The sequence below is a fragment of the Gasterosteus aculeatus genome, chromosome 8 (genome assembly GCF_964276395.1).
Source record: "Gasterosteus aculeatus chromosome 8, fGasAcu3.hap1.1, whole genome shotgun sequence".
In the NCBI taxonomy this organism is placed as follows: Eukaryota; Metazoa; Chordata; class Actinopteri; order Perciformes; family Gasterosteidae; genus Gasterosteus; species Gasterosteus aculeatus.
This window is the reverse complement of record NC_135695.1, coordinates 9731487-9744893: the sequence shown is the minus strand read 5'-3', so window position 1 is coordinate 9744893 and position 13407 is coordinate 9731487. Positions and strand designations below refer to the sequence as shown.

Sequence of the window (13407 nt, the reverse complement as noted above, 5' to 3'; positions counted from 1 at the left end):
GTGCGTTTGTTTAAGTATTGTACATCTATGAATCATCTCAAACGGCAACAAGCTCATTTACAAAGAATTACAGACTCTTAAGCGTATATAAGTGCATTCAGGGGGCAATGTGGGTACTGAAAAAGACTCCTGAACCCTGAACTCTGAACATTTCACAGTTATTCATTCAAAAATACGTAAACATTTGTTGTATTTACAAATATTAATCAATTAGATAACACAGTGAGAGTGAATTACTGTGAATTTTCTTATTTTATGAAGAACTTTGGTGCAACAATCTTTCTGAGAAGAGTTAATATATGCTTCTTATTATCAATTCTAATTCTAATTCTGTATCATGAATCATGATATCTAAATATCTGATTTAATCACCATATGATTTATATAAATATGAACATATTATTGACTTTACTGACATACAAGGACAAGCATCACCAGACAAGCCAATCAATATTTATCACAAAAATGAAAGCCGATCGCCATGACATCCCCCCCCCTCCCAAACAGTACATGGAATCTGAGGAGAGAATTACAAAGCAGCAAACTCCAGCTTCAAGCATTACAGTGTTGACCTTGCTTTTCCTCGCTTGGAATAAAGCGCTTCTTTAATCGTCTAATTGGTATTCTATTAAGAACAGACCGTTGGTCCCAGATCTGTTCATCACATGTCAGCATGTGTGTCCCCTTGTCTCCCGGGAGAAAGCCAGAAGACGAAAAAAGACGTGAACAAAAGAAGAAGCGATGCATCAGCTGACCACATACCCCCATGCCTCTGCTGCGTCTCCCCTGACAGTCTCCATCTATCAGCGGCTCAATCGGCTAACAGATGTTTCGCCGGAGCCAGCCGGGAAGACATCCGCGCTCTCAGTGAGACACCTTGTGCGAACTCAAAGTGTGCAGCACGTCTGAGAGACACATGCTCGCACAGTATGGAGCTCGGTCCTGTCAGCGTGGAGCTGCACTCTGCCACACTCACTGGAGACTGATGGGGGTTTTCTCTTTTTCATTGAACAGCCCCTCAAATGTGCTGCTTTTCTGTATCTTACAGATTTTAATTTAATACCAATCGCCTGAGATTAAAAAATACATTTTGGGTTGTTTTTCACAAAAAAACAAATATACAAATATTTTCTAGAAAAAGGTACTAAAAGACGATATCCAACCCAGCCGCAGCCTGTTCACCCTGCTGGCGGGCTGGCACGCCATAGAGGCCTCAGCCTCCGTCCCACCAGACCTCAGGGCAGCTTCTTTCCTCAGACTGTGAAACCACCATGAACACAGAAGCTTTCTGTTGTGCTGCTCACACTCCTCTAGGTACATTTCCGTACCACTGTTTCCCGTAATGCATCATTCCCTAGATAACTAAAGTCTATATACAATCATTTAAAACAGTACGGTATATTTTTACTGTACTGTGCAGACATACTTTCTGTGTAATATATGCATAGATGAGCATGTACAGATGGAGCTACATGGATTGTTTTAATTATTGTCATTTGAATATATATATATTCTCCCATGTCAGTCAGTTAGCTTTTCGGCAACAAGACTACTGTTATTACTGAAGTTATGTAACAAATAAAATTTTAAAAATGTTGACTTCTTGTATCACATGGGGAACCAACAGTGGACTCGATTCACGATTGATGGATTACATACTAAATAATTTCACGAGCTATCTACGCTGAAGGAGAAATACTTACAGGTTATCTTTAAATACACATATTTGAATTGAATTGACTTTAAGTCTGCCAATAATTACAATCAATTTGGCAACAAAATAACACAAGATTTAAAACCTTTCGGTGTGACAACACAGAGATCTTCTGAAAGACCGAAAACATGTTGGATAAAGTAGTAAGCACAATGGTGGTTGCAAATAGATACTCGTTACCCGATTTATTCCTTGCTGTTCAAAACTGTGGAATGGACATTGTCGATGCCGTATGAAATGCTTTAACATGTACCACTTCTCATCTCCTGCTCATCATTGAAATGCTAAGAGGCCACTTTAAACATTTTGGAGAGGTTTCTGTGAAATCAAGTGCCGGCACTGAACGGACACTAAAAACTCTTCAACATCGATGTCTCTGCTCATAAACCAGTTCATAAAAACTGGTTTATGTCACAGGAGCGAGGAGAAAAGAAACGCCATTTAAGAAAGTCACAGCACAGCTATATGCTGAGTCACTGAGGATGGTTTTGTAACTTCTACTAAAAAGGTCAGAGCTTTTACTTAAACAATTACAGCATTTCGAGACACTAAGCTAAGTATGTGCCTTTATGTGTGTGTGTGTGTGTGTGTGTGTGTGTGTGTGTGTGTGTGTGTGTGTGTGTGTGTGTGTGTGTGTGTGAGAGAGATGGTCATCAAAGACGAGTGTCGGAGTCTAGTCGACTGCACTGAGTGCATTTACACATACATGCAAAGAGCTCCATCCACTGTAAAATAGATGAGCTTGTGTCTCCTGCTGGATTCGCCCTGAGGGCTGATGAAAACAACCGCTGGATCCAACTCCCCAGTTCCCCCTCTCAATCTCTGCTTCCCTCCGTCCCACCTCGACCTCTGCCCCGTCACTGATGCCTTCTTCTTCCGGAGGGTCTTGAAGCGCAGCTGTCAGTGTAAAGCCGGCCTGAGTGCAATCCCACGCTTTACAGTGAACTTATATATATATATATATATATATATATAATCTCCCCTCAGAGAAGACGTGTGGAGTAAGAGATGGGTTTCCTTGACAAAAGTTAAATATTTCATTGATGTCAGCAGTCAGGGCGAGGTTATGTTTGCTCAGCGCCTCTATAGCTTCCGTATAAGATTGGCAAAACAAAATTATTATCAACATTCCTTTTTCATTTGTCCGGCAGTCATCAGCACCTTGGCAGAAAGGATACTGACAACAATGTGAACATTTAAAACTATAAATATGAGCAGAGTTTCCTTAAAGCAAACTGTATGTTTTTATTGACTGAGAGAATAAAGCCTGCCTCTCTCTTTACCTTAAACAACAATAATAAAAGCAATATTTTGCTGTTGTATGTGTTCACAGTTACAACATTTCAATTTCAGAGCAGTCAGAAATTGCCCGTCTGGATTACAAGGCTGCTAACAGCCACTCAAACCCTGAGAGCTTGTTAAAATGGCTCCCCAGTGGGTGGGACCTGACACTTATTGGCTCTCTGCTCCATATATATCAAACTGCAGAGGGATAACCACCGGCTTCATCATCTCTGCATTTCTACGCTTTCACTCGTTTTCTTTCCTCGCCCGTCCCTCTTTTGCGCTCTCCGTTGCTCAGGAGACTTTCCATCAGAACTGACGTCATGCACAGCAAAAACTGTCAAAGTGAAATTGGACCCTTTGCTCTTTGCTCGGCCCCTGTTGTGGTGAAAAGTGAGCAGCAAAAGGAGAAAAAGGAGAAAAAGAAGCCTGAGAAGTTGGGTCTTGATACGTGCACTGGTCAAGCGTGTGACATTCCGTCAGACAAAAGCAGACACTCAGTAATCTCTCCTCTTTTTCCTCGGCGGTCAGTTTCCATCTGTGCCCGAGCGGAATCGCTGAATGGCCTCGGCTCCGGCGCGGCGGCGGCTTAGCGGTCAGCCGCCGGCTGTAAAGAGGCAGGTTGTGGATGAAGCCGAGCAGGTGTGAAGCAGCTTTAAAAAAAAAAAAGAACACGGCAACTCGCTCAACCTACCGTGACTTGATCGAGTTTAATCTGAAATGGCAACTCCGGAGAATATTCCGTGTACTGTGTGAAGTTGGAGAACTGCAACTATCAACCAGTTTTTCTTTTTTTAAAAGGCTGAAAATAAAAATCAGAAAGGTTGTATTTTTCTGTTATATTAAAATATTTCTTGGTTTCTGGCAGCTATGGAATCAGGAACCTTCCACTTCTGAGGCCACAGATTAGGATTTCAGCAAATATATTGAAAAGGATTTTGAAAGTTAATTTTATTAAATTGGATCATTTATCAATAAAAAGTACATTTACTTTCTTTAGCTTCTCAATTGGGAGGATTATTTTTAGGTTGTTGCCTGTTGCTTGACATCACCTTGGACACCACCATTTTTTCAAGTCCATCTTATAATAATAGTCAGGTTCCCATATGAATATTGAAGGGTCCTAATGCCTTTCCAACAAATCAAACTGTGCTGATTACCAGCCTGGCATCACACCTCAACCCTGTTGAACCAACCGACTTATTATTTCATTAATTCTGAAAACCAGTTCATCCTGCTTGGAATACTTTGAAATCCAAACTGATTCCAATCCCCGATGAGGTACTTTTCTCCCCACAACCTTTTCACTCATGTGCTTTGCCTCCCCCATTTCCTTTTGCTTCAACAATGACACAGTCCTTAATATCCAGCATGGCTATCTGTGAGACCATATGTCCACCGCAGGATCCCTGAAGATGCTGGCAGAAAGCCCACTCTCAACCAGCAAATAAATAACAGGCCATTATGTTCAATCATATGCTGAGCTATAAAGGTCTAAAGCTCAAAGCTGCAGTAGGAAGAACAGAAGTAAGCACAACCGAATACAATGGTATAGTTTTGATAATACTACAATATGCTTATATACCACTCATTACATTCCTCAGTCCCATCATGGAGGCTTTTTAACATCTTCAAAGCCGCCCCCTCCTCTGTACCATATTCTGTGTTTAACAAATGTAAAACAATGGGCTTGAACATTTTTCAATCTACAAATTGGAGGCACATGCACTGACAGGTGCAGCGACTGCACACAGGCCGTCATGCCTGGAAACACATGCGAAACCCGAACAACCCTGTGATGACATTACATTACATGTCATGTAGCAGCAGACGCTTTTATCCTAAGCGACTTACAATAAGTGCATTCAACCATAGGGATACAAACTCCGAAGAAACAAGAAAGTGCAATTTCATCAAATAAGCCGATCTACAACTTGCTCGATAAGAGCCATTACAAGTGCAATTTGTCAGTCTTTTTTTTTTTTTTTTTTCAGTTGAGGTAGAGTCTGAAGAGGTGTGTCTTTAGTTTGCGGCGGAAGATGTGAAGGCTCTCTGCGGTCCTGGTGTCTTCAGAGAGCTCGTTCCACCATTTAGGAGCAAGGACAGCAAAGAGTCGCGAACGATCCCCATCCTCTCAGTGAGGGAGGGACGAGCAGTTTTGCAGATGCAGAGCGGAGCGTTCGGGTCGGGATGTCGGGTTTGACCATGTCCTGGATGTAGACTGGACCCGATCCATTCACAGCACGATACGTGAGCACCAATGTTTTGAACTGGATGCGGGCAGCCACCGGTAGCCCTGACGTAAGGCCTCTGATTGTTTGCAATTAGTCTCCATCAACAGATTCTGCAGTCATGCTGAAGGAAACAACACAATTTTGGGATCAGGAGGGTTGAACGAATGCGGATAAATAATCAATATGGCAAAAGACAGAACGCATTGGCTGAAATGCGATCTCGAAACACAAGGCCTTTCTGATCATCATTCTCATGATGATTCTGATGATGATTTTGCTCTTATTGGTTTGAAATCAGCTTGTTACCTGGCTGCTCGTGAGGGAAATCTCCAGCTCCAGTCTGGCATCTGAAGTTGTTTATGCATCTGAAGATAACGAGACGTGTATGGGAATTAGGTTTTGCCTCGGGCATCTGATCGCGTCATCTGAGAACCAGCAATATAGCCCTCGTTCCCAGGGGTTCAAGGCGCTCACATCATTTCCAAAGCTTTCTGAGATTGCCGGTTGGCAATATTACTACTAAACTGATTAAAAGTGGATTTCATTTTATTTATTTCCAAAAAGTTGCTTTACAGTAATTTAAATAAGCAATGTGTAAATGTAATTGATTGATCTATTGCTCAGAAACAATGGCGTTTAAGGCAAAAACCAATACAATCATTTAACAAATAACTTGGATGGATTAAGAGACAAATGTAAACAATATTTAGTTACAATAATAAAACACGTGTTTGAATTCCAACCAGGTTTGACCTCAACAGACTTGGATATAATTGTGAAAGTAATTCAAAATAAAAAATATCTGTCTACTTCAAGCAACCACAACACAAGAATATGCGTGGAACTATTTCTAATTTGTATTCAAATAAGGTGAATGCATATCAGATTTTTCCTTTTTTTTTCAAATTTCCAACATACAGCAGGTTGATAAGTCAGCAAGACCCGAGGTCAAGACAAAATAAGTGGTTTTATTGGTAAAGTCTACTGCAAAAGCGTAGTGAAATAGTTTTACAGGTCAATTGTTGCCATTGCTTGCTTGCATGTGGAGGAGACTGAACAATCCAAGGTGCCATTTCCATCGGTCCAGTGCAGCTGTGCGTTGATGTGACTCTTTGAGCTGCAAATAAGTTGAAGTGACAGCACAATAGATCTGAGTGAAAGGAAATGGGAGAATTTTAGGTGAAAACAAAAGGATTATTTCATTCATTTTATGCCCACCGGTGCTTTGTATCAATTATAGCTTCATATCAGGGAAATATAATCTATTTAGACTGGTTTATTATGCAAATAACCTGAGGAGTTTGGGTGGAGAAGTGTTTTATTATACACGAGTCTTCTGCTTCTCTCTGCAGCTAAAATCAACTCAAGCTTTTAAAAACATGTCAATGATGGCATGCTGTGAAGGAGAAATTGTGATTGGAGTTAAATGTTTGTAATAAAAGGTGGTTAGATGCTGATTGACTGTTATTTATGTGAACCATATATTCACTGAGCAGGTTTCCAGAAAAATGTATCGTTATAATAATCGCCTTCGCTCGACCGAGTATTTGAGTGTTTGTTAATGGTTTTGGTCTTATGGTTGACTAAATGCTCTATCTCGTTGTCCTGCTGAAGTTGCATCAGACCGCCGGCACATTTTCCTCACTAGTTGGTGGAGAAATAAACAGAGCTAAAAGCAGTGGATCGGGCATCTGCGGGTTGAAATATCTGGTTATCATATGGTTTATTCACGCTACACAGGAACCACAACGGGGCTCACACTCTCAGCGGAGACGAGAAAAGAGGAAGAGACGGCTAACTCGTTAGCGACTTCCGTCATCAGCTCTGGAAAAAAATAAGTTTAAAAAAAACCAAAACAGTTGACGGGAGCCGTTAACTAGTGAGCCGGACTTGAGAATTAAAAAGGTAGCTGCAGCAGCGGGTCCACAATCGACTACTTGAGCTCCTTCTGCACAGATCTCACAAGACAGAGATGTACAGCGTGACCCCAACGGTTGGTGTAATAATGTATGAAATAACAAAAAGGCATCTTTCCTCAGTATGCAACATGACCGACTAATCACAACAAGTTCCTCCTCCATAAGAGGATTGTTGAGTTGTGTGAAAACTCACAGCCGAGGTGTGAAGATACACAGTCATGGATATATTTTCACACTAATGGGAGTTATTAATCACACCCTGGTAAACATTGAGATCTGTTTTGTTTGAAATGACTTCCTGAAGTACTGAAAGCTGCGATATTGAGGTCTTATGGCCCGTGTGGGCTCGGGGAAGCAAGAGTTTCACAAATCAGGCCGACGGATCAGAAACTGCTTCACGATGCACGATGGTGATCTGGCTCTCTCAGCAGAAGGTAAATATTCCCACAGCATCCAGGTACCTCACAGTGGAGTAAAAGTATTCTGACAAAATATCAATCTTACATGGAAATTAATATTTTAATTTTAAATGAGGCCCCAGAGAAAAAATATACAGTAAAATGGTGGAGTAAAAGACCGGTGTGAAGGATCTTCTTCCTGCTTCTCCACGGTTCAACAATCCGTCTGTCTCATTGATAACCTGTCACCAGATGGATATACAAACCACATCTTTAAAACATGAGCCGGCAGAGCTTGGTGCATGGCACAGTATGCGTGTGTGTGTGTGTGTGTGTGTGTGTGTGTGTGCATACGTGTGTGGCGGCAGTGCTGTGTACGTGCAGGGTATCATCTGCATATCTATTTGCAATAAGTATGTGATGGGTTTCCCTGAGGAAATCATTTGTTCATCATTGGCTGCGCACACACACACACACACACACACACACAAACAAACATGCACGCACAGAGACAAGGTTGTTTTGAAAAAAAGTCACAAATTACCGCTTGTCGTGTTAATGCCAGCACGAATAACAGGGATCTACGATATTTAACCTTTAGCAGTCTCACAAGGCGACAGATGGGACTGGGCGCGTGTGCGTTTGGGCTCTGGGGGAAAAGGACCCAAATAGTTCAAGTGCAGGAATCATACGTGCCGTTGATTATATGCAGAGCGCATAGAGTCACATGGAGTCATGCCGCGCCGACGAACAAATTCAGATTTGGTCACCTGAGGCTCAGAACACAGTTGCAGCTCTTGCGCGAGAAAGTCGGGAAGACACGAACTCCTCGACCCTTTAAACTCTGACACAAACCAGCAATTCTCCTCCCGAGGCTTGTTGGGTCATGTAGCACTCACACCGAACAATATCCGCTGGTTCGGATTGACTTCTAACATTACAGGGTCAAATTATGGATTAGTGCACTGCGCTTTGGCCTCGGTGAAAAGTCGCAAGCCCTGGAGTAATGCAGAGATCAATGTATATGTGCAGCAATGTCAGGCAACGCATATGACAGGCTGCAGCTACAGCCAGAGGGATGTTTCCATTATGCTTTCATTCCTGAGAGAAAACCTTTCCAGTATTTTTAGCACCAAATCTGCGATGGCAGTACAAAGACAGTATGCTCCCACAAAGCTGCTGATGGGTCCATTTGTAAACAACACATATGATGAACACAAAAACATCTCAAACTTAGCAACCCTTCTCACTTTGTACACAGCAGTCAGCCGGGTTTGGGCAGAAAGACAACTCAGAGGCCGATAGAGGAGACACTTCTCAGGCGAATGGCTTTTGCATAGTTTATTTAACTTCTCTGTTCGCTGTGGTATTTGTGACAGCACCCTTCTGAAGCGACCGCCACTAAAAGGCTGTGTTCATTCATTGGTGCCAGATGTGACTGATTCTAACTGAGCTAACTGAGTCTCATGGTTCATACCAAACATCGATTATTTTGGCCATTCAAGAAGATAATTTGCAGATACTTGATAAAGGAATCCAATTGGCTTCTGGCAGAAAAAAAAAAAAAAAAAAACTCTAAAAGTTTACAGAAAAGAGTTCACAGAGCAGATGTAATAGTGTCAGCAGTGGGTTGTTTTTACACCAACAGACTCCGATCAGCTTATGAATCAGTTCATTAAGCACCTACTTACCATGAAAAGGCCACGCGACCACAAAACAACCCGCCACCCACACCTATTTGTCTCTCTTATCCATTTTAACCTCCCACCTCTCTCTCTCTGCCCCCCCCCCCCCCCCACACACACACAGTTCCGTGCAATCAAAATAGTCCTGCTCATTTACATGTCTCATAATGTGAAGGGTCTCACTACGGAGGCTGTCATTACGCGCACCATTAGAACACAGCAGTACACTAATCTAGCGCTTCCGTGAGGCATCGGCAGCAGGGACGAGAGGGACAGGAGAAGACGCGGTAGAAGACAGGGAGTCTCCGTCTCTCTGGCGTTGATGCTTTAAACTGGCTTTGATCATACATGACCAGCGCCTGGGCGATCGATCCGGCTGGTATTGCACAAGAAAGCAGGTCGTGGTTCCCCGCCGTTTCCTCAGGTAAATGCTTCCAGCAGGTTACGAGTTCAGTCAAACTCCAGAGGACACACAATTACACGCGGTGATTGAGCGGACTAAACGGAGCGGCCTGTCTCGTCCCGGACCGTCCGTTTGGCTTTGACAAAACAGTGAATGAAACAAACATCTTGAGGAGGAGCGGCGGCAGCGGCGGTGCGAGCAGTGGGCGCTAAGTGGGAAGGAGTAGCAGGAAGAAGAGCTGGGGAGGATGTTGGAGGATACAGCTGCTGCAGCAGCAGGTAGGTGTGAGAAAGAGCAGCGGGTGGAGCAGGAAGTGACGCCTGGGCAGGAGCAACAACAGAAGATAATTGCAGATTGAGGAAAACCAGGAGGTGATGTTTGGGGGAGAGAAAGATCATTAGTAAGAGGTCATGCGTGACCAAAAAGGAGGAGCCAGTTGGAGAGGTGCCGTGCCAAAACGTTCATGTTTATTGGATGACAGTAAGCTCCAATGAGGGATTATCTAAAAGGACAACTAGTAGGCGATGTTCAGAGAGGAGCAGTGATTCTTGGGGAGGAACAGTAGGACCACCAGTAGGAGATGCTTGGAGAGGAGCAACAGGAGACAATGCGAGTATGATGTTTGTGGAGCAGTATGAGAAAGAGAAGGCCAGACTGTAGAGTGGCTGGAAGCCGACTGGGTTATTCCTCAGAAAGAGGAAGGAGCTCGAGAAGAACGCTTGGTACGCTTGGTAAGGAGAAGCAGGAGGCGCAGCAAGGCGAGCGCGAGTAACATTTGAGGATTGGAGAGAGAGAGGAGCGCTGCCAGTGGGTAAAGCGCGCAGAGAAGCAGCAGTAGGACATACGAGAGGAGAGGAGCAGCGGGCGATGGATGCTCGTGGAGGAGCAGGAGGAGCACGACCCTTAGCTGCTGGTGCTTTGGGAGAAGGAGCAGGAGATCTTTTTTTTTTTTTTTTTTTTTTTTTAAAAGGTGCAAAGAATAAGGAGGGAGAAGGTTATGTCTGGAAACGAGTAGGAGGTGGTGTTGTGTGGGTGTAGGGGCTGGAGGAGGAGAAGCAGAGGTGGTGGCAGCAGCGGCCACAGCTACTACAGCTGGGAGCTATAATTATGATTCACTTTGTGCAGTTTGTGCACTTAGATTGTGTTAATAGCGCCTCTTCAGTGGGCTCTGGAGGGACGAATGCAAGAGGGTCTGGCGCTAAATGCCAAATATACGTCACATCATATACAAAGCACAACACGTCATTAGGCGCAATAAGTAGATCGGGGAACACCTGATAGCCTCCAACAATATAATAATAATAATGCAAAATATGCGATTGCAACAAGGTTTGCATGCATTTGGTGTCCCTAAAGATTATTAAGAGGACAATTGGATACATAGAATACACGTTTTTAGAAGAGCATGCGGGAGCTGTGACGCGGTGACAGCCTGTCGGTAACTTATTGTGTTTATTAATATTATTTTGACCTCCAATAGGCGATAGTTCCATTCCTTTAGCGTGCACAGCCAAAATGTAAATGAACCTCCCGACGAACAAGAAAACTTACAAGTGAATCCTACAGAACTGTGGCTCAGACTAAATATCGCAATATGTCTCAGTCGGGAAAGTTAAAGTCGATAACAATATAACTGATTGAACTGAATTGAACTCATTCAAGCTGTCACATTGCGCCGTCGGAACAGACACACGTCCCCCTCTTTGCGCACTTACCTTCCACTGCGCACACCGAAGTAATCACACAGAGCAGCACCGCAACCCGCACGGCCCGCATGGCCACCGGGGCTCCCCGGGTCTCCTCCCGCATCCGCCGGCTGGAGAGAAGAACAAAAAAAAATCCCACAGAAAAGACGCTGTATTCCTCTGGTTAACAGTCACATCTCAGCCCCCCGGTTGTGCGGGTGGGTGTGCGTGTATGCGTGGGCTTCGCCCGCAGAGTCGGCGGGTTTGGGGGGCGGGGGGGTCTCCAAAGCTCTGTCGCCTCGTGCACCTTCCTGTCCAATCAAGAGTCAGACTGGCGGATCGTAAACCAATCACCCGTTCCCTTCCACCTGACCTACGCTGAATGCCCAGTGGACAGCCCCCCTACCCCGCCCCCCAAAACCCCTCCAACCCCCCAGCGTTGGTTTGCGTGGCGGGACAGCGACACCCAGCGGTCACACTGCGGTACAGCGCTTCAACTGAGTGGGCGACCGGCACCGCGCCATGAAATATGTAATAAATATTAATAACCTGTTTTTATTGTGATTTATGATTAAAAACTGTATAACTAATAACAAAAACAGTCCGACAAACTTTTCAACTTCATAAAAAAGTAAAGTAAACTGATAAACCCCCCCAAAAAATGAAAGTGTTTTCTTGACCTTATATGGAACTGTTTATATGTACAGTACATTCTGAACATGCTGAACACTGGCTTTAGCTATTTAGGGCCAACTGTGTTTTAGCATTTACATGTCGGCCCTCATTGTTCTCCTTCGCACTGGACTCACAAGAGAAGTTTCAGTTTGCTGCAATCTGAAACCTCACCGCTGTCAACTTGAACCCTTTTTCCCTTCAGCTATTATAAATGACAAAATGAAAAATCATTTTAAAAGTTTTTAAAGACTTATTACGCTATTGTACTGGGATTGTGAGCTCTTATTTGAAAATAACCACAATTACCCCCAAAACAGAGTGTGGTGATGTACTTGACCTCTTAGTGAAGATACTTCATATTTCATCAGCATCAGCATCCCACCAAGCAGTGGGTGGCGGTAAAAGGTTAATTACTAAAAAAAAAAAATAATTCTCACAGGTGACATTAAATCCACGTTCTTTATGAATGTCATTATGAATATAACACTCAAACTCATTCAGCCACGGCTAATTCAGCTTTTACTGCCACACAAATTCACCGGCTTCTGACACACAAAAAAGATTAAAAAAACGGGTTCCATGAAGTGACGTGTATACATTTCAAATCACAGCATCTGTCTTGTGTTGGTGCTCTGAGGTGCAGGAGGGGAAAAGGTGGATGGTGCAACTACAAGCTAAAAGTTATACTAAGCCCCCCCCCCACCCCCCCGGTGGCTTTGGATCAATTCGCTCTTGAAGTTTCTGTCCAGTCTCGCGCCTCCTTCATCTCCTGCAGCTTGCTGTCTCTGGCCCTGTCTGTGGAGAGAAGCTGAGCCACACGGTAGTTCAGACCATCGCTGTGACGACGCAGGGCAGACGGCACCTTTCCCCGTCACCACACCATGCACCTCTACAACGATCTATTGGATGGATCTGTTGTTTTGCTTTTTTGGTTGGATGTCTGTGTGTGTAAGTGAGAGGGAATCGCTCCTTAGGCAAACAGTCAGAGGCATCTGAAATCGTTGGAGAACCTGGAAATCAATGCTAGGCCTGCCGGCTTCCACAGGAGCTGAACGATTTAAGTTTAAGCCGTCTCCAGAGTTGCCTTACTTTTCTTGAATGACGAATTCTGGCACCTTTGGTTCAGAGGTAACTCCCGACCAGGGGACTCTACGAGGCAAACGTAGACAGACACATTGGCTCTGTTGCTGAGCGTCGATACGCCTTCGTGTCTAGACAAGTCCAATAAACGGTGTAGTAGAAGGTTGCTGCCACATGTGTCTTTCCACATCTCAGTTCAGATTTTACTTTTACTTCCACATCCTTCACGATGGTGTCAGGAAAGACCAGCGATAAAGAAAATGGACGGAAGTTTTAATCAGGTATATAGAAATGAGGAAGACTTTTCCATCATTTAAGGACTTGCTGGGA

General features: G+C 43.9%; 1 protein-coding gene and 1 long non-coding RNA gene across 2 annotated transcripts in view; both read right to left on the bottom strand.

Moving 5' to 3' along the window:
* LOC120823753 (ephrin type-B receptor 1) overlaps positions 1–11595 on the bottom strand; it is a 53838-nt gene extending 42243 nt beyond the window's left edge. The window contains exon 1 of the mRNA XM_040184019.2: positions 11353–11595. Coding sequence (XP_040039953.2) covers positions 11353–11446 — 94 coding nt within the window. The 5' untranslated portion in view covers positions 11447–11595. The remainder of the gene's footprint in view (positions 1–11352) is intronic.
* LOC144411383 (uncharacterized) lies at positions 3934–6382 on the bottom strand. The gene is made up of 2 exons (XR_013468545.1): positions 5539–6382; positions 3934–5353 (listed from the first exon to the last, which is right to left on the bottom strand). It is a non-coding gene; the product is annotated as an uncharacterized LOC144411383 (long non-coding RNA).
* Positions 11596–13407: the final 1812 nt, after the last annotated feature.